The 26,311-nt window shown below is 35.8% G+C and overlaps 1 protein-coding gene across 3 annotated transcripts in view; it reads right to left on the bottom strand.

Annotated features, from left to right (window-relative positions):
- Window positions 1-23,873: 23,873 nt before the first annotated feature.
- Window positions 23,874-26,311, bottom strand: part of TTC29 (tetratricopeptide repeat domain 29) — a 265,346-nt gene continuing 262,908 nt past the window's right edge. For all 3 annotated transcript variants that reach the window (XM_073230446.1, XM_073230444.1, XM_073230445.1), the window contains 2 exons: window positions 24,963-25,032; window positions 23,874-24,663 (listed from right to left, as the gene is read on the bottom strand). In XM_073230446.1, coding sequence (XP_073086547.1) covers window positions 24,633-24,663; window positions 24,963-25,032 — 101 coding nt within the window. In that variant the 3' untranslated portion in view covers window positions 23,874-24,632. The remainder of the gene's footprint in view (window positions 24,664-24,962; window positions 25,033-26,311) is intronic.

The raw sequence follows: 26,311 nt of genomic DNA, 5'->3' as shown, positions 1-26,311 counted from the left end.
GTCGAGGTGGGAAAGAAGGGGGACATGTGTGGATTGGGAGAGGGGTAGACAAGTCTGCATACATCAGGGCCCGGGGACAGGGACAGGAAAGTCTGAAGGATGGGATAGCAGTGGGCACACAGTGCTAGACCTTGCCTTAATTGCAAAAACATCTAATTGTTTCTGTTCCATTCTACACACTTTAAATTCATCCTTAAAGAAATAGCTGATCTGCTGCATATGCTGCCCCATGATGTTTTGTCTCTGATTAGCCTAGGTTTTAGGAGATCAGGGGAGGAAATATTTCTTCTTCTTAGGACTGAGTATCTTCCTACTGGTAGCTCAATCTGTGTGTTCCTCTTCAGTTCATTTACTTCCCTAAAGTAGGTCAAGACCATTGGACCTGCACATATGCCATAGAATTTGCAATAAGTGACTGATATAGAGAAACACTTTGTAAACTTGGAAAGATGTGAAATTCAAGGAAAACCCATTTGATACCTAAACACTTGAATCTTATCATGTATTAAACCTTGAAGTTAATGGCTTTTCCTTATTAAAATTATACATGTTTGTTATAGGAAATATGACACATATGAAATATTTAAAATACAAGAATATATATAAAGGATAAAAGATCACCCACTGCCTCACTACCCAAAGTCTATTTTGGAGCTGTTTGTTTCTTTTATCTTTTCTATCTACTTATTCTCCCAGGATTGTATACGCAGATTTGTGGCTTGCTTTTTTACTTAGGACAGGAATCCTGGTGGCAGACAGGCTCCAGGCAGGACGCAGTATTCTTTATTGTGGCAACACTGTATTCTACTGTGGAGTTATAACTTACTCATTCTACTTTTATATAACTTACCCATTTGTGTTCCTTTTATTGGGCACTTAGATTCTGATACAGTATTTGGCATTAAATATATTATAATTTAGTTATTGATACATATGACTTCTGTGTTTGAATTTTTTTCTTAGCATGGATTGCAGTCGGGAATTTATAGTGTCTTGGTATGTGTGGTCAAATCACTTTCCAAAAATTTAACTGTTTATATTCTGCTTGGGACATCGGAAATTCTGTCAAGCTTCCCTTTATCTTTCCTCTAGTTAGAGTCCTGCCTTGGTTAGGTGACCTCACTCAATGATGTGATCGAGGGGCAGAGGGCGCTATCAAGCACTAACAGATCTCAGGTCTTAGCAATTGATCTAATGGGGACACGTGACCCAAGCTAGACCAATTAGACTTCTTTCCTTGAGATTTTAGGTACTGAACGTTGAGGTGTTCTGTCCTCTGGGGCTTCTAAACTGTGCTGATGTATCCTGTAGCTCTCTGCTGCCAGGATTCTTGTAAGGAAGAAACTCTGCAATTGGAGTCAAAGGACAATACAAAGAGAAGTGGAGATGAGACACTGTGGGCTGGGTGGGGAATATGAGAGAGGAGAAAAAGATAGGGAGGAGGATAACGGGGGAAGAGGTGGGGAGAAGCAGAACAGAGGAAAGGGTAGAGACTTGAGGTCCTCAATTCAGTTATTCCTGAGGTCACAGGCACCCATACATATCCTTCCCAGTTACATGAGCCAATAAATCCTTTTAAGTGGTTGAATTGTTATGAATAGGATTCCTGTGGCTCATTTTTGAAAGAGTCCTAATATACATTCCCACTTTTTCTATAGTTCAGCTTAAATTAAAAATCTATAGTGTAAATTTCCCAAAAAAAACCTTGTATTGATACCAAGGGTTAATCATAGTTAACATCAGTATTACAGTGCATATCCATGCTTAAACTAAAAATGCCAAATTGGTTAGCATTTGTGCTAAAATTAGTGACAGTGGAAGTAAATACATTTTAAATTGATAAATACTGGATGAGTATTAAAAGTTTATGGGATATTTCTTCTACTTTTGTGGCATATCTAACACGGAAATTAATGCACTTAATAGTTGCTTAGAACTTCCAGATAAATGGCATTCACCAACATAAGAATTAGCACTTTTACACTTAATATCAGGTGCAGCCATGACTGTATTTCTTTTAAAGGGGGTTGTACTTTTCCAGCATTTTACCCACACTTTTGGAAACAAGTGTTTGTCTCTTTACTGAAGGTTGTAATAGAAAGACCTCAGATCATCCCCTGATAAGGATTATTTTGAATACTTGATGGGAGAATCCTTCTTGCCTAAAGATGAACCAGCTTTTCTTGACAAGAACAGTGTTTGCTGAAGGATATTGAGGGGCTGGGTCACTGCTTTTTGAACCTGATTTAAAAACTCCCTTTGTTTTCTTTGGAATATGTTGCAGATGTTTTCTGAAAGTGTGTTGTGATCTTACTCTGACGAAATGTTGACTTGCTAGTACATTTCATGGGAGAGAAGGGAGAACAATGAGTGATCAGGTACAATGTCTGTGCGCTCTGAGTTTAAGTTGTTAATAGACATCAACTGTGACTATATTGTGCCACAGATTTCTTTATTCTTGGCAGCTGAGGTATACAGACATGACTTACACTTGATTACATAGTATCCCATAGAAATTATAAGGAGAATGGCATGCCCTAACAGTTCTTATTTACACAGAATGCCCTCGTTCACCGTTTCCCCTCTGGCTCTTCTTAAACAAACAATTCATTCTCAACAGTTTTAAATTTAAAATCAATATTTCTAATAAAATAGTCCTACAGTTTTCATCTCTATGTATGGACATGTATTGGAAGAGAATCCAAATGAGTTTAAGCGATCAAGATGAGGCTATCAATAAAAACCATTCCAGGCATGCCTATGAAAACGAAATATTTCTGTTTATCTTTCAACACAAAAATAATATATGAATGGACATATTGTAGAGCTTTTATTCATTAACTAGATATTAAGTACTGAAATTTTTTTCCTGGAAAGAAAGTGAATTAATCAATATCAAATTAAAAATTGTGTTTGGTAGTTTGAAAATAACTTAAGCAGTATGTTCTTTCAGAGTAAATACTGAGTACTCCTCACGGCTAGTATGCTTCAGTAGAAGCACGTAGAGAAAATTTACTTTAAGGTCTAGGGATTTATAAGCATTCCTGAAGTTACTCAAAGTGCTCATAGTGTAATATTACCTAAATTATTCTCCATCAATTTCAGGAAGCATGATGGTACGTTTAAAAACCACTTAAAGTTACACAGGTAATACATATTGCCGAAAACTTATAAAATAGAAATGAGTAAACAAAGAAAATAGGAATCACGAATAAGTAAGTGAGCAAAACAAAAATCACACAGAAGTGAGTGTTATTACTATTTTGCTCTGTATTTTAACTGTGTTTACAAAAAATGATCATTCTATGTATTTCTTGCTTTAATTTTATTGTGAATTGGTAATCAACTTTTGTGATACAACTTTTTAAAAATCTACTGAAGTATACATTCAGAAGTCCAGTTTTCAATTGAATCTCTGTTTTCTTATTACTAGATACTGTTAACTTTTACTAGATACTTGTGTGTCCTTCCACTGTTACATTTTAAAAATTAAATTAAAAAGTGTAAGTCTATTTTTTAGAGCAGTTTTAGGTTTATAGCAAAACTGAGAGGAAGGTACCAGTTTCCCATATATTCCTGTCCCTGCACATGTGTAGCCACCCCATGGTCAACATCCCCCATCAGTTACAACTGATAGACCTGCACTGACACATCACAAGCACCTAAAGTCAATAGTTCATGTTAGGGTTCACTTTTGGTGTTGTACATTCTATGGGTTTGGACAAATATGTACTGATACGCATCTACATTATAGTGTCATATAGAGTATTTTCACTGCCCTAAATATTGTCTGTGCTCTGCTTATTTGTACCTCCCTTTTTCCCAGCCACTGGCAGTCACTACTTTTTACAGTGTCTATAGTTTTGCCTTTTCCAGTGTATTATATAGTAGGAATCATATAGTATGTAAGATTTGCTTCTTTCACTTAATAATATGAATTTAAGGTTCCTCCATGTCTTTTTTTGGCATGATAATTCCTTTCTTTTTAGTGTTGAGTAACATGATATTATCTGGACAAACCACAGTTTATCCATTCATTTGTTGTAGGACATCTTATATGCTTCCAAGTTTTGCAATTATGAGTAAAACTCCTATAAACATTTATGTGCAGGTTTTTGTGTGGACATGAATTTTCAACTCCTTTGAGTAAATACCAGGATTAGTATGTTAAGAGTACGTTTAGTTTTTTGAGAAACTAAAAAGACTGTCTTCCAAAGTGGCTGTACCATTTTGCATTCCCACCAATAGAAAATAAGAATTCCTGTTGCTCCACATCCTCACCAGCATTTGGTATTGTCAGTGTTTTAGATTTTGGCCATTCTAATAGGTATATGCTGGTACCTCTTTGTTGTTTTATAATTGGGTTGTTTGGTTTCCTATTATTTAGTTTAAAAGTTTTCTGTGTATTTTGAGTAACAGTCCCTTGTCAGAAGTGTCTTGAAAATACTTTCTCTCAGTCTGTGACTTATTCTCTCATTGTCTTTTGCAAAGCAGGTTTTAATTTTAATAAAGTCCCACTTATTCATTCTTTTTTTTATAGATCATGCCTGGAGTGTATCTAAAAACTTGTCCCCATACCCAAGTCATCTAGGTTTTCTCCTATGTTGTGTTTAGGAATTTTATAGTTTTGCATTTTATATTTACTTCTGTGATCCATTTTGATTTAATTTTTGTGGAGGGTATTAGGTCTGAGTCCAGATTAATCTTTTTGCTTGTGGATGTCTTGTTGTTCCAACACCATTGTTGAAAAGACCACCTTTGCTCCATTGTATTGCCTTTGCTCCTTGTCATAGGTTAGCTGTCTGGGTTTATGTGGACCTGTTTCTGGGCTGTGTATTCTGTTCCAATGTTCTTTTTGTCTACTTTTTTTCCCATGCAGCACTGTCTTGATAATTGTATCTTTATAGGAAGTCTTTCAGTCATGCAGTATCAGACCTCCAACTTTTAAGAAATTGGTCAAATTTTGGGTACATTATCAGAGAAGGATATCCACAATTATCTGAAAAGACTGTTAAATACAATACTTTCCCAACTGCATACTGTGTGATTGGATTTTCTTCATATACTTCAAAACATTATACAGTCATACCTTGTTTTATTGTGCTTCACTTTATAATGTTTTGCAGATACTGTTTTTTTTTTCACAAATTGAAGGTTCCTGACAACCTTGCACTGAGCGAGTTCATTGACACCAACAGCATTTGTTCACTTCAGATCTCTATGTCACATTTTGGTAATTCTTGTAATATTTCAAACTTTTTCATCATTGTATTTGTGATCAGTGATCAGTGATCTTTGATGTCATTACTGTAATTGTTTTGGATGATACGAACTGGGAACTTAGTCATGAACGTGTGTGTTCTGCCTGCGGTTGTGATGGAAATAGCAGGTAGAACTAGAAATGGCACCTGAAGATGTGACCAAATTGCTGCCATCTCATAATAAAATGTGAATGGGTGAGGAGTTGATTCTTATGGATAAGCAAAGAAAGTGGTGTCTTGAGATGGAATCTACTCCTGGTGAAGATGCTGTGAAGATTGTTGATATGACAGCAATTTAAATATTCCATAAATTTAGTTGTAAAGCAGTGGCAAGGTTTAAGAGGATTGACTCCAGTTTTGAAAGTTCTGCCATGGGTAAAATGTTACCACATAGCAATGCTGCAGAGAAATCATTCGTGAAAGGGAGAGTCCACTGATGGGGCAAACTTCATGCTGTCTTATTTTAGGAAACTGCTCCAGCCACCCCAGCCTTCAGCAGCCACCACTCTGATCAGGCAGCTGCCATTGGTACTGAAGCAAAATGCTCCACCAGCAAAAAAGATTATCATTCGCTGAAAGCTCAGGTGGTGGTTAGCACTTTTTAACAATAAAATATTTTAAAGCAAGGTATTACATTTTCTTTTAGACATAATGTTATTGTACACTTAACAGACCACAGTATAGTGTAAACCTAACTTTTTTATGCACTGGGAAATCAAAAAAATTCATTGGACTTTCTTTATTGTGCTATTTGCTCTATTGTGATGGTTTGAACTAAACCCGCAGGATCTTTGAGGTATGATTGTATTGCCAACAGATTGAATCCAGAAACAGACATGATAATCCAGCTGTGTTCTATTTAGCCATACATTAAATGTATTTGCAAAATATAAAACACTTCTCACTAAAGTTTTATTTTAGAAAATACAGTTATTTTCATAAAAACATGCCATTTGTATTATCATGTAATGGACTTATAATGTTGCTTTAAATGAATAGTTCTAAATGTCTGTCTCTCTTTCTAATATGGTAAGTATCAATATATATATAACCCACATAAACAAAAGCTCTTTGGGAGTCATCAAGAATTTTTTAGAGTCTGAAGCCTCCTGAAACCAAAATATTTGAGAACCATATCCTGCTAGTCTGTTAAGGTTGGGCAATTTAAAATAAGTGAGATCTGAAGGTTCAAGACTAATCATTCATTATACTTGTTTTTGTGCATAATCTAGTCTCTAAGTCAATTTGTCTCTATTGCTGCCAGTGGAAATTTGTTTGCTAAGGATAGTGTATAAACTCAGCTAAACTATTGTAAACATTTTTTATACTCCTCTCTATTTTTACCATTTTGATTCCAGTCAGGTGATTCCTGGTAATATCAATGCCTTTTATGCCTTAAATAACCTTGTTTTTATTCTTTTATTCAGAATTTACCTTGAAGCCCACTTAGTCCAAATCTATTCTGAAGCAAAGCTGTTTCCATGGGGATGGGATAGGTGGGAGTGGGTTATGGATGAGAATGAATCATTATCAACAGGAGCAGGGACGGCTGTAACATGATCGTTGAGCATCTTTATATCCCATCTCTACGTTTTTTGGTATCTGAGCAAGTTTAAAGTTTGAGGATAAAGAATTTGTGTATATATTATGTGGATATGGGATACGCTTCTGTCCAGGAAATATGTTTGTTTATATACTTCCTTTGAAGGACATACCATAGTCTGGTGTTAGCCTCAGTATTTGGCCAAAACTTTTGTTTTTGGCTTAGATTAAGGCTATTGCTAGGTTGACTCGCCAAATGCTAACTTTGTCATCCTAATCATTTGCAGAATCTGCAATGTGGTCATATAGGTTACTGTCTCATTGCCTCAGCACAATGCCAACAATACAAACAAGGCTTGTAATTCAGATTTATTGCTGCTATCTGAGTATCCTCTTTAAAATGTAGGCATGCATTCTATATGTATTTTGGGGCGAAAAATATCTCCACAGATTTTAAGTGTTGACAGTCTATCAGTTTGTTGATGTATAAATGTAAATGCTATTGGGAAAGTAGAGGAGAGCAATAATTAATGATGATCATGAAAATTGCTAACTCTACATACAAAAATAATCAGAACATCTCAAATAATAAATGTGTAAGGAAATAGATTTAAAGACTAATATTAGGAGGGAATATGCTAGCGAGATAGGTCATGAGTCTCTCAGGAAAAGTTCTCTGTAAATTTTTAAAAATCATTTCTCTCTGTTCTGTTGGATAATTCCTTTTGACTTCCCTTCAAGTTCACAAGTTCACTATAACTTTCTTGCACAATCTACAGTATCCTGGTAAGTTCAAGTTCATCCAGTAATTAAATTATATATATATATATATATATATATATATATATATCAGTGACATTTTCAGTTGTAGGACTTACAGTCAGCTTTTTAAGATTGTTTCTATTTACTTATTGAGGTTCCTTAAATATTTATTTACTATGACCATCTTTTCCTTTAAGCCCATGAACAGATTTATAATATTGCCTTTAAAGTCATTGTCTGCTAATATCAACATCTGGATCCTCTCAGCTCTATATCTATTGCCTACTGTTTTTCTTGGTATTGAGTCATAGTTTCCCAATTTTTCATAGGTGTAATAATTTACTATTGTATGCTGGACATTGTTAGGATACATTTTTGGGAGACTGGATATATTTTTCTTTTGAAGGCTCTTGAATATCGTGCCATAAAGAACAATAAATTACTGGAAGATCCCTTTGGTTTTGACAAGTCTGCTGTGATTTTTTTCTCCCAACATTGTACTTATTTGTGAAAAGTTAAAAAAAAACCTCAAATATATATACATATATATATACATATATGCACACCTATTTGCATGAAGTTGAAACATCTTGTACCACTTGAAGATATTTTGCTAATCATGAAATTATTACCTTTTATTATTATTAATTTCTTTGTAAGCATATTCTATCTCCTTAATTACATTGTGAGCCTCAGGGATGGATCTTTATTTCATATATTTGTAGTCATGGCATTTGACACACAGCTGGCACTCAAAATTATTGTTTTTAATGACTATGAAGAATGCCTTGCTGTAGTCCTTTGGGCTTTGCTTCAGTATTTCTTCCACAGCTAATCTTACTCCACTTTTATGAATATGAAATATTAAATGTATTCATTCATTCACTCACACATCCATTCATCTATTCATTCAATAAATATTTATTGAGAACCTACTATGTGCCAGTTTATTTCCTGGTGCTGTAGTTGTAACAGTGAGTAAGATGAACAATGTTCACACCGTCCACTAGCTTAGGAGATAACAAGTGCCAAGAGGTTTAACTAAGCTAGTCCATGGTATTGTTGCCTTGGCATCCATTTTGTTTGGCCAACCTACCTGTGAGAGACTTAAACTGATACCCCTTCATGCAAGCATATGCCCTAGGTAACAGTCACCAGTAATTCTAAGGTCCCAATATAACTTCCTTAACAGCCTTTGTGACAGTCTCCCTGCCACCCAGACCCTTCCCCTTGTGTGTCCCTTAGGTAAGATTCTTGTAGAGCTTACCAAAACCCCACTCTTTTTGGTTGGAATTGACCATTCCAGACTTAGCCCAGAAATCCTGAAGCGCTGCATGCATAGATTCCAATAAAGCCATGTGCCCCGGGTCTGGCCTCTTTCTCTGCCTACACCCTGCCTTGACCTTCCTGTGTGGCCCCTCAAGGCATACTGTGAAATAAATTTCATTTTAGTTTCTTTTGTGGTTTTTTTTTGCTCACCATCCAGTTGTAATAGTGAGAGAGACAAATAATTAAAAAACCCAAGTAACTGTATAAGATAAAGTTAGTGTTTCTATGAAGAAAAATAAAGCAAGGGGAAGGGATAAAGATTAAAGGAGGTAGCTATTTTCATGATGACGATGCATGTGTGTTTTTAAAAATAGAATTGTAAGGAAAGGCCGGTCTGAGTAGGTGATACTTGAGCAAAGACTTCAAGCACAGCAGTGAAGTGCATGCATACAAGCAGAATAAGAGGTTAACTATTAGCTGTGATTTCAAGGGCCCTGGAAAGGCTGCAGTCTCCACCGAGCTTCTGAAATCCAGCTGTCTGAATGTTGTGCTTTACCTTAAAGTTTTATGGCCTTAAAATGCAAACCCCTTTAGGGGACTTGCTATTTAAACTTTTACATGTCAAATACACATTGTGTGAATGAGTTGCAGACATTTCATAAAGAGGTGAAAATAATAGTGCAATATCATAAGAAGTCAGTGTAGCATAGTTGTTAAGAGTATGAATTGTCTGGGTTTCAAATCCCAGCTCTCCTCACTAGCTGTTTGATTTTCATCAGGTTACTTAATATCCTCATGCCTTAGTTTCAACCTCAGTGGGGATAATAGAATACCAGCTCTAGTATGGCTGATATGATAATGGTGCACTGAATGTTCAAAAGTTTCATGGCTCCTGTTCATGCAAGGTTACCCATCCCTAATCCATTGTCAGGCTTGGCCAAGTCACTTTGCTGGCTTTTGAAATGTGAACTTAAGTGATGTGTGTAATTTATCAGCAGAAACTTTATGATCCATCATATAGTTCCATCATTCTCTCTTTTCTCTCTGCCATGAGAATGGTGATGTCTCAGCAGTTTCTTTAGCCTGAATCCTGGAGTAAAGAGGACATGAAGCACAAACCAGAGACAACATATAAGTGAGAAATCTGCTTTGATGTGAGCCATTGTGATTTGGGGTCATTTCTTCTAGTTGCCTTATTTAATCTCATTGAATAAATGAATTGCTATTTTTAACATGCTTATGACAGTATCTGGCACATAATGCACATTAAATAAATAAATATTACTTAGAAGCAGTCTGGTTGTTGAAGAAAGATTTTTCAGAGAGAAACTTGTACATAAATGTTTGTAGCAACATTATTCACTATAGCCAAAAAGTAGAATCACCCACATGTCCATAAAGTGATGAATGGATAAACAAAATACGGTATGTCATGCAATGGATATTTTCCAGAAATAAGCAGGAATGAAATACTCTTACATTTTACAACACTGATGAAATTTGAAAACATTATGCTAAGTGAAAGAAGCCAGACACAAAATGCTCATTTATAGAAAATGCCCTCAATAGTCAAAGCATATAAACAGAAAGTGTATTAGTGGTTACCTAGGACTGGGGACATGAGAGGAGAGAGAGTGACTGCTAACTGATGTGGGGTTCTTTTGGGGATGATGAAGATGTTCTGAAATCAGATAGTGTGATGATTGCACGCCTTTGTGAATATGTTAAAACCACTGAATGTACACTCTTTAATAAGTTTTATGGTATATGGATGATACCTCAATTAAGCTGTTATTTTTTGAAGTTACAACAAAAAGAATATGGGATAATGATAGCCTCTATCTCATGGGTGTTATCAAGACTAAAAGGAGTTAATATTTGTAAAGCACTTAAAGAAAAAATTTGACATGTAACTGCTACGTAAGTAATAAATAAGAGTATCTCCCATATCGAGGGAAAAGCTCATGTTTTGATAAACATCTGCAGGGGAGGGACTGGGCGAGTATCCACGCAGTGGGTAGAAGGACCCGAAGCAGTACCACTGCAGCCAACTGCTGCAGAGAGATTTCAGCATTTTAATAGCTAGTTTATATTTGGGGGCAGGCACACTAAATATCAACTCCATAGTCATCATTTCTCATGACTGTAGTTTGTTCCATGGCGATATAGGTAGAATTAAGGTTTCCCCTGCCCCCTTCCAAATGTCCCACCTAATCCCTGGAACCTGTGACTAAATGAGCAGACGCCACACCCATGATTGTATTATGTTATACGGCACAGCTGGCCTCAAGATAAATTGTCTGGGTGAGCCTAATCTAGTCACATGAGCCCTTAAAAGCAGAGGACTTTTTATGGCTGTTGCAGAAGGGGAAATTGGAGAGCTTTGAAACCTGAGAAGGACTCTATTCACTGTTGCTGCTTCCAAGAACGGTGAAGCTTTGGGAAGGGATGCTGGTGGCCTGCATTGCTGAAGGTGGCCCCTGGCTGACAGCAGCAAGGAAACAGAGACCTCAGCTGCAATGAACTGAATTCTGCCGACAACCTAACTGAGCTTAGAAGCAGATTCTACACCAGATCATCAGCTGAAGAGCCCAGCTCAGGTGTTACCTTGATTCTTGTGAGACCCTAAGGAGAAAACCCAGTTAAGCCTGTCTGGACTTTTGACCTACAGAACTGTGAGCTGATAAATGAATATTGTTTTAAGTGGCTAACTTTGTAGTAATTTGTTATAGCAGCAATAGAAAACTAATATACTAGTGTGAAGGTGCCATAAGTTATCGACTCATTACTTATTACTTATTATTGGCTATTTAGTTTGAATCTAGGTTTTGCTTAATACTAGCATGAAAAAAGAAACTTCAATAAATAGCGCTGTACCTTCCTCATTTCTCACTTGTTTATTTCCTGAGATAAATTCTTAGAAATGAAATCGTAGGGTCAAAGAGTTTTTAAAGACTTTTGGTACATATAAGGCAATTCATTCTCAGAATTTATTTTTACAAATTACATTTCCATCATTTGTTTTACCCATTGAACACTTGTTATTTTCATTCTTTTTAAGTTTCGATCAATGATATGATAGGCAAAATATTAGTATTACATTGTTGTTTAATTTGTATTTGTTTTACCACTGGCAGATGCAGAACATACTTAAGAGTTATGAATTGTAAAGTGGTGATAAGCTTATTGTTCTCTGATGCCACATTTATTCAGAGTGGTAAATTCTAGATTGTCCAAGCAAATAATTAATGAAAACGTTTTTAAAAAATGTTGAGGTAATACACAGACACACACACACACTCAAAACTTTAGTGAAATAATATAATCAATTGTAATTTCAAAAGTTTATACATATGAGTCTACAAAGAGCTGTTATTTCAGAGAGAGCTTGAGAAGTTAGATACAAAATGATATTTTTCCAAGATGTTCGGAAAGAAAAGCAATTTTTAGTGAAGTATTAATTAAATCTATAGCATTCGTCTTTTTCTTTCTTTAATTTTCAGTCAGTTCTATAGATCACCTTTTTTCCTAAATAAAAAAATCCCATAACAATTATATACCCACATTACCCTCCAGGGTATACTTTATAATTTCTATGGTGTGTGTGGGGGAGGGGAGATAAATATCCGTTAGTGATGACAATAATATAACACATGCCTTCAAAAATATCTGACTAAAATAACTTTGGAAAGAAAGCATGAAATCTTTTCACCTTAATGGAAGTGATGTTTATTTCTTTTTCTAAAGATTCCCTATATTTCACCTTTAAATGTGGCTCTTGAAAGTTAACCAAGTATGTCTTCTACATTTTGATACCCATGATTACCTCTGTGTGGAAATGCACATCACTGTCTTGGAAGAGGAAAGGAAACTCCTATGAGGGAGGAAGCGGGAGGAGGGAAGAAAAAGGGTCCTTTAAAAATTAGACAAATGGATATCTACCATTGGTACCTAAATTGTGGGAACACAGAGCAATTTGCCTACTGTAACCTCGGATATATTTTTCTTTCTTTAAAAATAAACAACCTTTAGGGAATCTCATTAGAGAGTCTGAAAAACAGAAAAAGCATGATATAGTGACTTTTTTAAAAGGAGAAATTGAAAGCTAAAGTAATTATAGTACACTGTGGAACGATATGTTTAGGCACTGTCATTTTGATACAGAAAGAAATTAGAGACCATTGTTATTACTCACGTGGCCTCAGTGAGTGATCCGTGTTGCCTTATTTATGGAAGGGCTTCTTATAGATAAGCACTAGCACTTGAAGCAATTGTGATTTGCATCTGTCATAAAACCTTGATTTTGTTTCCAGTTTCACAAATAAAGATGACTCAAATTGAGATTTAAGAAGAAACTACCAAAGAAACCTTTTGATTAAGTCTATCAGAAGGGATAATAGTGTGGCTGTTTAGCATTTGATTGTAAATTCTGGTATTTGTTGACCTTACCAACAGGTTTATGTTTGAATAGATCTAACTTCCTGGAGTGTTTTCAAAGACGTGGGCACTTGGATTAAAAATATTCTTACAAAACTTTCCAGACATCTTTTTAAGGGATCTTAAAATTAAGAAGACACTACCACAAAAGGCTGTTAGTACAGAAAAGGCTTTAGAGGAAAAAAAATTTGACATTTGGATTTACAATTTTTCAATCTAGAATTGTTCTTATGAAAGGAAAAATGTTTTCTCATTGTTAATCTTATCTTTTAAATAGAGTGAGATAATATGGGGTATTTGTAATGAAAATGGTAAAGGAAACACTTCACACCATTGTAGGGAATCTTTTTTACCTTTATTATTTTTGTTGTTAAAACACACACAATGTACAGACATGCATATGGAAAATTTTTAATTAAAATAGATATATAAAAACTAAAATTATTCCTAGTTTCCCATTCTCTTGAGATAATCACAGTTCACATTTAGGTTTAGATCATTTAAGACCTTTTTTCTGTATACGTATAAATGTACATAACCACAAATGCACAGAACTATATTTAAATAACAATGTGATCTGGCTGAAGTTACTAAATAGCCACATCCTTTTTGGTTTTTAATTGTTTTTAAAGAAGGATTTATTGAGTTATAATTTTCACTGTAAATTCATCCTTAAGTCTATTACCTTTGAGAAATATATATATAGTTGCACAACTACCATCACAATCAAGATTTAGCATACTTTATACACCCCAAAAGTTTCCTCATATCCTTAAATAATCACTTCCCTTCCTCTACCTTCAGCTTTTGGCAGCCACTGATCTGAATTCTGTTCTGCAGTTTTGTCTTTTCTAGAATGATATATAAATTGGCATTTTTGTTTACTGAGCATAATGTTTTTGTGATTCATCTCATTATATTTGTCAACTGCTTTCATTTTATTGCTGAGTTGTATTTGATTCTATGAATATATCACAATTTGTTTATCCATTCACCAGTTGATGGATATTTGGGTAATTTCTAGTTTTTTAGGTATTATGAATAAAACTGTTATAAATATTCATATACATGTCTTTGTGTGAATATATGTTTCATTTCTTCTGGGTGAATATTTAAGATATTAGATATTAACATCTAATATCTGAGTCATATGGTGTGTATTCCTTTAAATTTATAAGGAACAGATAAACTGTTTTCTAAAACAGCTGTACAGTTTTGCATTTCCAGTAATAATTTTGAGAGTTCTAGTTGAGCCACATCTTGTTAACATTTGTTATTGTCAGACTTTTTACTTTAGCCATTTTAGTAATCATGTGGTGATATCTCATCATTTTACTCTAATGACAGATGGTATTGAGGATCTTTTCATGTACTTATTCACTGTATGCTTATCTTCTTTGGTGAAATGTTCAAATCTGCTGTCTATTTCTTAAACTGCATCATTTGTCTTACTGTGAGAGTTGTAAGACTTCTTTATTTTCAATACAAGTTCTTATGTGATAGGTACTTTGCAAATATTTTCTTCCAGTTTGTTATTTGTCTTTTTATTTTCCTATTTTAAAGATCATTTAAAAATTTTAATTTTTTCCAGTTTTATTCAGATATAATTGACATATAACATTGTATTAGCTTTAGGCATACATGATTTGATATATGAACATATTATGAAATGATTACTGCAATGTGCTTAGTTAACATCCATCATCACAGTTATAAAATTTCCTCCTTGTCATAAGAACTTAAAATCTACTGTTAGAAACTTTCAAATATACTTTTCTTAATAATTGTCACCATATTACATTGTATCTCCAGAACTAATTTATCTTATAACTGCATGTTTGTACATTTGACCACCTTCACCCATTTTGCTCATCCACCACTCTCTGTCTCTGGCAACCACCAATCTGTTCTCCATGAGTTTGGTTTTTTAGATTCCTCACACAAGTGAGACCATATGGTATTTGCCTTTAGCTTATTTAACTTAGCATAATTCCCTTAGATTCCATCCATGTTGTAAATGGAAGAATTTCCTTTTTTTTTAATAGGGAGTAATATTCTCTCTCTCTCTCTCTCTCTCTCTCTGTATGTATATATATATCACATCGTCTTTATTCATTGATGGAAACATTGGTTGTTTCTATGTCTTTGTTAATATAAATAATGTTGTAATAAACAGGAGGGTGCAGAGGTCTTTTTGAGATAGTGATTTTCTTTCTTTTGGATATATATCCAGAAGCGGTATTGCTGGATCATATGGATCTCTATTTTTAATTTTTTGAGGAAACTCTATATTGTTTTCCATGGTGGATGTAACAATTTACATCCTTAACAACAGTACATAAGGGTTCCCCTTTCTCCACGTCCTTGTCAACACCTGTTATTACTTATCTTTTTGATAACAGCCATTCTAACAGACGTGAGGGCAGATCTCACTGTGGTTTTATTTACATTTCCCTGATGATTAGTAATTCTGAATACCACTTCATGTACCTGTTAGCCATCTGCATGTCTTCTTTGGAAAAAATGTTTATTCAGTTCCTCTGCCCTTTTTAAAAAAATTGGTTTGTTTTTGCTACTGAATTGTATGAGTTCTTTAAATATTTTGGATATTAACCCCTTATCAGATAAATTATTTGCAAATATTTTATCCCATTCAGTAGGTTGCCTTTTCATTTTGCTGATGGTTTCCTTTGCTGTGTAGAAGCTTTTTAGTTTGATGTAGTCCCACTTATTTATTTTGCTTTTGTTTCATTTGCTTTGGGTGTCAAAAACAAAACAAAACAAAAATCACAAAGACTGACATCAAGGAGGTTAATACCTATGTTTTCTTCTAGGAGTTAAATGGTTTCAGGTCTTGCATTCAATCCTTTCACCTATTTTGAATTTATTTTTGTGTATGTATGAGAGAGTCATCCAGTTTTAGTCTTTTTTTATTTTTAATTTTTATAAAGGTCCAGTTTTCAAGGCTTTCAAACTTTAATGTGAATCATGGTGACATAACTTTGTTGGTTAAAAATAAAGATTCCCAGTATCTGTCCCCAGGGATTCAGATTCAGTGGACCTGGGGAGGGGCCATACCTTCACCCTGTAGACACAGTGCCCAGTGTCTGTGATTCCAGCACAGACAGTGAGCCAAGCTGTGATAAACCCTTGCTAGGCACTGCTGGGATCTTGCCCCCTTTAGAACTCTAATAAGCCTTTAATCAAATCACATTGTATGACTTTATATGTGAATCATCTTCTAACCTATTGTGTGTATTCTTGCATCCTTCTCTTGGTTTCAAGTTTCATTTTATTTCCCATAATTTTGTGTGCTGAAAGATGCAAATTTAATGAGCTATGGATGTTCTATCTAGAAGAATCAGCCAGTGCCTTCTCTTTTGTCTTGTTTAAGTAATTAATTATAGACCTCCAAATATTGACACACATCATTTATGCCAGACTGGAAATATATAAATTGTTCACTACTGCAAGGGTATTAATTAAAGAAAAATAGAAAGAAAAAAAATCTCATTGTGTTACCTCAAAATGCAGCCATTCTAAAGGAATAATAATAAAAACACCATTATGTGCTTACTGTGTCAGTTATGGTGCTATGCTAAGAGCTTTTTTGTCTTTTTGAATTTTTTTATACAATTTTTTATTTAGGTATTATAGATATACACTCTTATGAAGGTTTGGTTATTACATTCACCCATATTATCAAGTCCCCCCCATTACCCCATTGCAGTCACTGTCCATCAGTATAGTAAGATGCCACAGAATCACTGCTTGTCTTCTCTGTGCTACACTGTCTTCCCCATGATCCCCCCACACCATGTGTACTAATCATCAGACCCCTCAGTCCCCTTCTCCCTCCCTCCCAACCCACCCTCCACTAGCCCTCCCCTTTGGTAACTAACTGCTGGACCCATCTTGGAGTTTGTGAGTCTGCTGCTGTTTTGTTCCTTCAGTTATGCTTCGTTGTTATACTCCACAAATGAGGGAAATCATTTGGCACTTGTCTTTCTCTGCCTGGCTTATTTCACTGAGCACAATACCCTCTAGCTCCATCCATGTTGTTGCAAATGGTAGGATTTGTTTCTTTCTTATGGCTGAGTAGTATTCCATTATTTATGTGTACCACCTCTTTTTTATCCACTCAGCTACTGATGGACACTGAGATTGCTTCCATATATTGGCTATTGTAAATAGTGCTGCAATAAACATAGGAGTGCATATGTGTTTTTAAATCTGAGAACTTCTATTCTTTGGGTAAATTCCTAGGAGTGGAATTCCCAGGTCAAATGGTATTTCTATTATTAGTTTTTTGAGGAACCTCCATATTGCTTTCCACAATGGTTGAACTAGCTTACATTCCCGTGGGCAGTGTAGGAGGGTTCCCCTTTCTCTGCATTCTCGCCAACATTGTTGTTTGTCTTTTCGATGTTGGCCATCCTAACTGGTGTGAGATGATATCTCATTGTGGTTTTAATTTGCATTTCTGTGATGATTAGAGATGTGGAGCATCTTTTCATGGGCCTGTTGGCCATCTGAATTTCTTCTTTGGAGAATTGCCTGTTCATATCCTCTGCCCATTTTTAAATTGGGTTATTTGCTTTTTGGTTGTTGAGGCATGTGAGTTCTTTCTGTATTTTGGATGTTAACCCCTTGTTGGATATGTCATTTACAAATATATTCTCCCATACTGTAGGATGCCTTTTTGTTCTGTTGATGGTGTTCTTTACTGTATAGAAGCTTTTTAGTTTGATGTAGTCCCATTTGTTCATTTTTGTTTTTGTTTCTCCTGCCCAATATGCATTCAGGAAAAAGTTGCTCATGTTTATATTCATGACATTTTTTTCCTTTGTTTTCTTCTAAGAGTTTTATGGTTTTATGACTTACATTCAGGTCTTTGATCCATTTTGAGATTATATTTGTGTATGGGGTTAGACAATAATCCACTTTCATTCTTGCATGTAGGTATCCAGTTTTGCCAACACCAGTTGTTGAAGAAGCTGTCATTTCCCCATTGTATATCCATGGCTCCTTAATCGTATATTAATTGACCACATATGATTGGGTTTATATCTGGGCTCTCTAGTTTGTTCCATTGGTCTTTGGGTCTGTTCTTGTGCCAGTACCAAATTGTCTTGATTGCTGTAGCTTTGTAGTACAGCATGAAGTCGGGAAGCGTAATCCTCCCAGCTTTATTCTTCCTTCTCAGGATTGTTTTGACTATACAGGGTCTTTTGTGGTTCCATATGAATTTTCAAACTATTTGCTCTAGTTTGTTGAAGAATGCTCTTGGTATTTTAATAGGGATTGCATTGAATCTATAGATTGCTTTAGGCCGGATGGCCATTTTGACAATATTAATTCTTCCTATCCATGAGCACAGGATGTTTTTCCATTTATTGGTATCTTCTTTAATTTCTCTTGTGTGTGTCTTGTAGTTTTTAGAGTATAGGTCTTTCACTTCCTTGGTTAGGTTTATTCCTAGGTATTTTATTCTTTTTGATGCAATTGTGAATGAAATTGTTTTCCTGATTTCTCTTTCTGATAGTTCATCGTTAGTGTATAGGAATGCAACAGATTTCTGTGTATTAATTTTGTGTCCTGCAACTTTGCTGAATTCAGATCTAGTAGTTTTGGAGTGGATTTTTTAGGGTATTTTATGTACAATATCATGTCATCCACAAACAGTGACAGTTTAACTTCTTCTTTACCAATCTGGATGCCTTTCATTTCTTTGTGTTGTCAGGTTGCCATGGCTAGGACCTCATAGTCTTGTCTTGGCATCCTTGTCTTGTTTCTGATCTTAGAGGAAAAGCTGTCAGCTTCTCGGTGTTAAGTATGATGTTGGCTGTGGGTTTGTCATATATGGCCTTTATATGTTGAGGTACTTGCCCTCTATACCCATTTTGTTGAGATTTTTTATCATGAATTGATGTTGAATTTTGTCAAACGCTTTTTTGGCATTTATGGAGATGATCATGTGATTTTTGTCCTTTTTTTTGATGTAGTGGATGATGTTGATGTATTTTCTAATATTGTATCATCCTTGCATCCCTGGAATAAATCCTACTTGATCAGGATGGATGATGCTCTTGGTGCATTTTAAAATTCAGTTTACTAGTATTTTGTTGAGTATTTTTGCATCTATGTTCATCAAGGATAATGGTCTGTAATTTTCTTCTTTTTGTGGTGTGTGCCTGATTTTGGTATCAGAGTGATGCTGGCCTTATAGAATGAGTTTGGAAGTATTCACTCCTCTTCTAAATTTTGGAGAACTTAAAGGAGGATGGGCATTAGGTCTTCACTAAATGTTTGATAAAATTCAGTGGTGAAGCCATCTGGTCTAGGCATTTTTTTCTTAGGTAGTTTTTTTTTGATTACCAATTCAATTTCATTGCTGATAATTGGTCTGTTCAGATTTTCTGTTTCTTTCTGGGTCAGCCTTGGAAGTTTGTATTTTTCTAGAAAGTTATCCATTTCTTCTAGGTTATCCAGTTTGTTACCATATAATTTTTCATAGTATTCTCTGAAAATTCTTTGTATTTCTGTAGTGTCTGAAGTGATTTTTCATTTCTCATTTCTGATTCTGTTTGTGTGTAGACTCTCTTTTTTTCTTGATAAGCCTGGCTAGGGGATTACCTATTTTTTAAATTTTTTCAAAGTACTAGCTCCTGGTTTCATTGATTCTTTCTATTCTTTTATTTGTTATTTATTTATACTCTAATCTTTTTTATGCCCCTCCTTCTACTGAACTTGGGTCTCATTTGTTCTTATTTTTCTAGTTTCATTAATTGTGAGCTTAGACTGTTCATATGGGATTGTTCTTCTTTCCTGAGGTGGGCCTGTATTGCAATATACTTCTCTCTTAGCACTGCCTTCGCTGCATTCCAGAGATTTTTGCGGTGTTGAATTATTTTTGTTATTTGTCTCCATGCATTGCTTGATCTCTGTTTTTATTTGGTCATTGATCCATTGGTTATTTAGGAGCATATTGTGAAGCCTCCATGTGTTTGTGGGATTTTCCATTTTTGTTGCATAATTTATTTCTAGTTTCATGTCTTTGTGGTCTGAGAAACTGGTTGGTACTATTTCAGTCTTTTTGAATTTACTGAGGCTCTTTTTGTGGCCTAGTATATGATCTATTCTTGAAAATGTTCCATGTGCATTTGAGAAGAATGTGTTATCCTGCTGCTTTTGGGTAGAGCGTTCCGTAGATGTCAGTTAGGTCCATCTGTTCTAATGTGTTGTTCAATGCCTCTGTCTCCTTACTTATTTTCTGTCTGGTTGGTCTGTCCTTTGGAATGAGTAGTGTGTTGAAGTCTCTTAAAATGAGTGCGTTGCATTCTATTTCCCCCTATAATTTTGTATTTGTTTCACATATGTAGGTGCTCCTGTGTTGGGTACATAGATATTTATAATGGTTATATCCTCTTGCTGGACTGACCCTTTTATATTTATGTAATATCCTTCATTATCTCTTATGACTTTCATTGTTTTGAAATCTATTTTGTCTGATACAAATACTGTAACTCCTGCATTTTTCTTCCTATTAGTTGCATGAGATATCTTTTTCCATCCCTTCACTTTTAGTCTGTATATATCTTTGGGTTTGAAGTGAGTCTCTTGTAAGTAGCATATAGATGGTTCTTGTTTTTTTATTCATTCAATAACTCTTTGTCTTTTGATTGGTGCATTCATACCATTTACATTCAGGGTGATTATCGATAGGTATGTACTTATTTCCATTGCAGGCTTTAGACTCATGGTTTCCACAGGTTCAAGGGTAATTCCCTTACTATCTAACAGTCTAATTTAACTCACTTAGTATGCTATTACAAACACAATATAAAGGTTCTTTATTTTTCTTTTTATTCCTCCTACATTCTTCATATATTAGGTATCATATTCTGTACTGTTTGTCTAGCTCTTGACTAGCTTTGGGGTAGTTGATTTAATTTTGTATCTGCTTAGTAATTAATTTTTGTACTTTCTTTCCAGGGTTTTATTTCCTCTGGTGATAGCTATTTAGCCTTAGGAACACTTCCATTTATAGAAGTCCCTCCAAAATGCACTGTAGAGACTGTTTGTGGGAGGTAAATTCCATCAGCTTTTGCTTATATGGAAATTGTTTAACTCGTCCTTCAAATTTAAATGATGATCTTGCCAGATAGAGTATTCTTGGTTCAAGGCCCTTCTGCTTCATTGCATTAAATATGTCATGCCACTTCCTTCTGGCCTGTAAGGTTTCTGTTGAAAAGTCTGATGTTAGTCTGATGGGCTTTCCTTTGTATGCGATCTTATTTCTCTCTCTGGCTGCTTTTAATAGTCTTTCTGTATCCTTGATCTTTGCCATTTAATTATCATCTGTCTTGGTGTTGTCTTCCTTGGGTGCCTTGTGTTGGGAGATCTGTATACCTCCATGGCCTGAGAGACTATCTCCTTCCTCAGATTGGGGCAGTTTTCAGCAATTACCTCCTCAAAGACACTTTCTATCTCTTTTTCTTGTACCCCTAAAAAGTGAATTTTTTCCCTTTGGATTGGTCAAACAGTTCTCTCAATATTCTTTCATTTTTAGAGATCCTTTTTTCTCTCTGTGCCTCAGCTACTTTGTATTCCTCTTCTCTAATTTCTATTCCATTTACCATCTTCTCCACTGTATCTAACCTGCTTTTAAATCCCTCCATTGTATTTTTCATTTCTGATACTGTCATCTGTAATGATTGAATCTCTGCCTGTAATTCTTCCCTGAGGTCTTGATTATTTTTCTCTACCTCCATGAGCATGTTAATGATTTATTTTCATTTTGAAATCTCTTTCCAAAAGATTGATGAGTTCAGTTTTACTTGGCCCCTTTTCTGGTGTTTGTGGGATTTTGGTTTGAACCATGTTCCTTTGACATTTCATATTTGTATGTGGAGTCCTCTAGTGCCCAAAAGCTCTAATCTCTGGAGCTGCTCAGCCCCTGGAGTGATGTTGGGAGTCACAGGGGAGTGGCTAAGCTGCCTTGGGGCGGAGGAGAGAGCTGTTTCCTGCTTCCCAGCTGCTGTGCCTGTCTCCACTGCCAGAATCAGTGGGCTGAGCACACATGTGTAAGCCTCTATGCTTTGTATTTGTAGCTGCCATAGGCGGGGCTTCCCTCTGGCTGTCCTGATGCCAGGGCAGGAGCTTCCAGTTTTCAAGCTAGGTGCGGGCCATCTGGGAGCAAAGCACAGCAGGCTTCATATTACAGTGGGGGGCCTTGGAGCTGTATAGCTAGCCAGGGGGATGGAGATGGTGAAAGTTTCCAACCTGCTGGGCAGTTTGCACCTGGACAATTTTGTCTACTTGTCCTTTCTTCTGAGCAGTAGGCTCTGTGCAGTACTTGCCCCTTTAGCAGCCCTATCACGGTTAGGAAGTGTTTCAGATAGCCCGCCTTTCTTTCGTTCCAGAGCAGCCAGATGTGGATCCGTTTTCCACAAGTGGCTGGAATCTCAGTCTCTCTAGTTATTCCACCTGTCTTAACTTTCCAAGCCCACTAATCTCCAGAGCACCATGCAATGTAGTTCATGCTCCCAGAGGTGATCTCCAGGGCTGGGTATTCAGCAGTCCAAGACCTCCACTCCCTCCCTGCTCCATTTCTCTTCCCTCTGCCAGTGAGGTGGGGTGGGGGAAGGGCTTGGGTCCCACTAGATCATGGCTGTGGTACATTACCCTGTTCCGTGAGATCTATTCTTTTCTCCAGGTGAATGCAGTCTGTTGCAGCCTTCTTTCCTGTTGCTCTTTCAGGATTAGTTTTATTAACTATACTTTTGAATTATATGTAACTTCTGGAGGAAGCCTCTGTCTCACCTCTTATGCCACCATCTTTCTAACAGTTTTATTCCTTTATGTGACTGCCCAGTTTTCCCAATACTACTATGGCTCCTTATCTAGCTCTGGAGAGGCAAAGGAGAAAGAAGCATCTTTTGCTATTCACAACAAGCCTCTTTCAACTACACCTGAATTTATGTTAATGAGGCAACTTTTGGAGAGCCTCTAAGGATGGGGTCTGTTTGCCAGAGGGAGATTACCATGTGATTAGAGAGTTGGAACTTTCAGATAATCTCTTTAACTTTGAGGAGAGGAGCCAGAGGTTGAATTAATTGCTAATAGTTAATGATGTAATCAATCATGCTTAGATTATGAAACTGCCATTAAAACCCTAACTGAAAGGATTTGCAGAGTTTCTTGGTTGGCAAATGCCTCAAGGAGCCAGTGGGTGGCATGCTTAGGGAGGGCATGGAAGCTCTGTGCCCCCTCCTAAAAACTTGCATTATGCATCTTTTCTATTTGGCTGTTCATCTATATCTTTTATTATAGGCCTTAAAATAAACTGGCAAATATAAGTAATTGTTTCTCTGAGTTCTGTGGGCCATTATAGCAAATTATGGAAGTTGAGGAGGGGTCATGGGAATCCCTGATTTGTAGCCAAGTCAGTTAGAAATGCAAATGACAACCTGGGACTTGTGATTGACACTTGAAGTGGAGGACAACATTGTGGAACTTATCTTTTTTTTAATAATCTTTATTTTTTAATTGAAGTATGTTTCAAATGTACAACACAGTGGTTCAACAGCTGCCCATATTATTAAATCTCACCCCCACTAGTGTAGTTACTATCTATCAATGTAGGAAGATGTTACAGAATCGATCATATTCTCCATGGTGTACTACTGTCCCCATGACCAACTTATATTGTAATTGTGAATTACTGTGCCCCTTTAGTGGAACTGATCTTGTAATCTGTGGGTCTCTGCTAACTCCTGGTAGTTAGTGTCAGAGTTGAGGTAAGTTGTGCTCTATTCAGTGTCTGCTGAGAACTGGAGATTGCTTGGTGTGGAAAAACATACTTGGTGTCAGAAGTGGTACAACTAGAGGAAACAGAGGTTTCCTTACAAAGGTAAAGCAAACTGTTTTGAACAGTACTTATCAATATGGTAATATTATTATTGCTTTTTAAAAAAATAAATGTTAAAAAGTTTCCCTTCATTTTTAATAAATATTTTCCCAACACAGATTTTCTTGAGTTTAAAATTATTTTCTCATGAGATCAACCAATTTTTTATTCTATAATAACATATTTATTGTGGAATAATGGATGAGGAAAATTTTATAGTTTATTTTATGGATAATTGTTGATATTTCTAAGCATTTCAGATTTATTTTATTTTCATGCATTTAAAGATTTTAGATTAAATTTGTAGTAGTACATTGCAATATAAATCAAACACTTACTTTTATTATAACTCTATCTGTATTATTTGTAACATATTCTTATTATAGGTATCAAACAACAAGGTGACGTGATAAATTTCTTCCTGCTTTGTTCATAAGGCAGAAGCTGGTTTAAATCTCATCTTCTTGATTATCTTGAAATCTGAAGTAAAATAAATTATAAAGTCTAGTTTTAGATTGGGCTAGAAAGTAAAAGTCACCTTCTTTGAAAGATATTTTGTTTTCTGTAATTTTCAGATGCAGCTTAATTGATTAAAAGTGCCTTATGCAATATTTAAAAATAAATTTTTGATTAAAAAAAAACAGTATTTAAGAGTTACCTTATCAAGTAATTTAGGGAGCATATACAATATCCAATTACTCTCTTTGTGTTTGGAGAATCAGTTTACACTTAGTAGCTTGTACAATATGGGAATTAATAGAACTTTTGATCTATCATACCCAGTGAGTTCCTCTTCTAAATGCTCTGAGGTTTGATATAAACTTTCCATTGTGGATCTTCTAGACTCTCCTAAAGAAAAAAAGATGTGAAAATTTAATGGTTTATCACAAATATAGTTTATATTTTATATAGTATGTATAGTTCATATTTTGAGCCTGAACTGGGGAATCTCTTTTCAGAGATATCTAACCTGATCATCTGTATGATAAAAATACATGTAGCACTGTGTCACCAGTGCAGATTATATTGGCCAAAGATGGCCACAACGATATCTTCCACTCTACACGTTCCTGAACAGTATGACCTTGCCACATCCCGTCAAGAGGTGAATCTAATTCCCCTCCTTTTGAATCTGAGCTACGCTTAGGCCTCTCTTGTAATCAATAGAATATAAAGGAAGTGACCTCATTGCTTCCAAGGCTAGGTCAGAAAAAGCTGTGTAGTTTCTAGCTGGTTCTCCTAGGATGCTTGCTTTGGAGGAGGCCAGTCTCACCACCCTCAGACTGTCATTCTAGAGAGGCCATGTCCCAGCTGAGCCCAGCCTTCCAGCCCTTCCTCAAAGGCTCCAGTCTGTGACAGAAGCTGTCTTGGATCCTTCAAACCTGCCTGGCTGAGAACCACCACTGTGTGACCTCAGCTAATGTCTGGCCAAGCCATGCTTGAATTACTAACTCACATCATTCTTGTGATATATAAAATGGCAACTAGAAGAGCCACCTTTGGGGATAAGATGACTTTTTAAAGTAATACTTAGAAGGAAAATTAATTTAGGGAGCATATACAATATCCAAATAATGAAGTAAGATATGGGAAGTTTATACATATAAATAGACATGTTAATTTTTTACTTAACTTTCATATCTGTCTTTCTACATCTAACTTGAATCCACTGGGACTAATCTAATAAGATGCTCTTTATCCTTACTTATGACAAGCTCCAATCTCCAGGTCCCCTCCATTTCTTGTGTTCTATTTTCCATAAGGCTCTCTACATTTCCTATTCTGTTCTTATTTCCCACCAAACTCCTGAAACATATCCACTGTGTCCTCACTCTGTTTTCTGAAATTCCCTTTACTTTCTTGCTTTAATAGAAACTTGGCTGTTCTCTGAGGACACTGGCCAGCCTGGAAGCATTTTCTGTGTTTCTTTTCCTCAGCCTTCTTACCATTTTCCTGGCGATGTACAGGTGTCCTCCTCACACCCTATTGCTCTCTTTCAGGGCATTAACCCTCTCTTCCTTCCCTTTATTAAACTGAGTTCAGGTTGTACAATCAACTACTGTGATCCGCCTACAACTGAGATATTCTCAGTTGACTTTATCACTGGCTCATTGTCACCTTACTACTA

Source organism: Manis javanica, chromosome 3 (genome assembly GCF_040802235.1).
Source record: "Manis javanica isolate MJ-LG chromosome 3, MJ_LKY, whole genome shotgun sequence".
NCBI lineage: Eukaryota > Metazoa > Chordata > Mammalia > Pholidota > Manidae > Manis > Manis javanica.
This window is presented reverse-complemented; position numbering and strand designations above follow the sequence as displayed.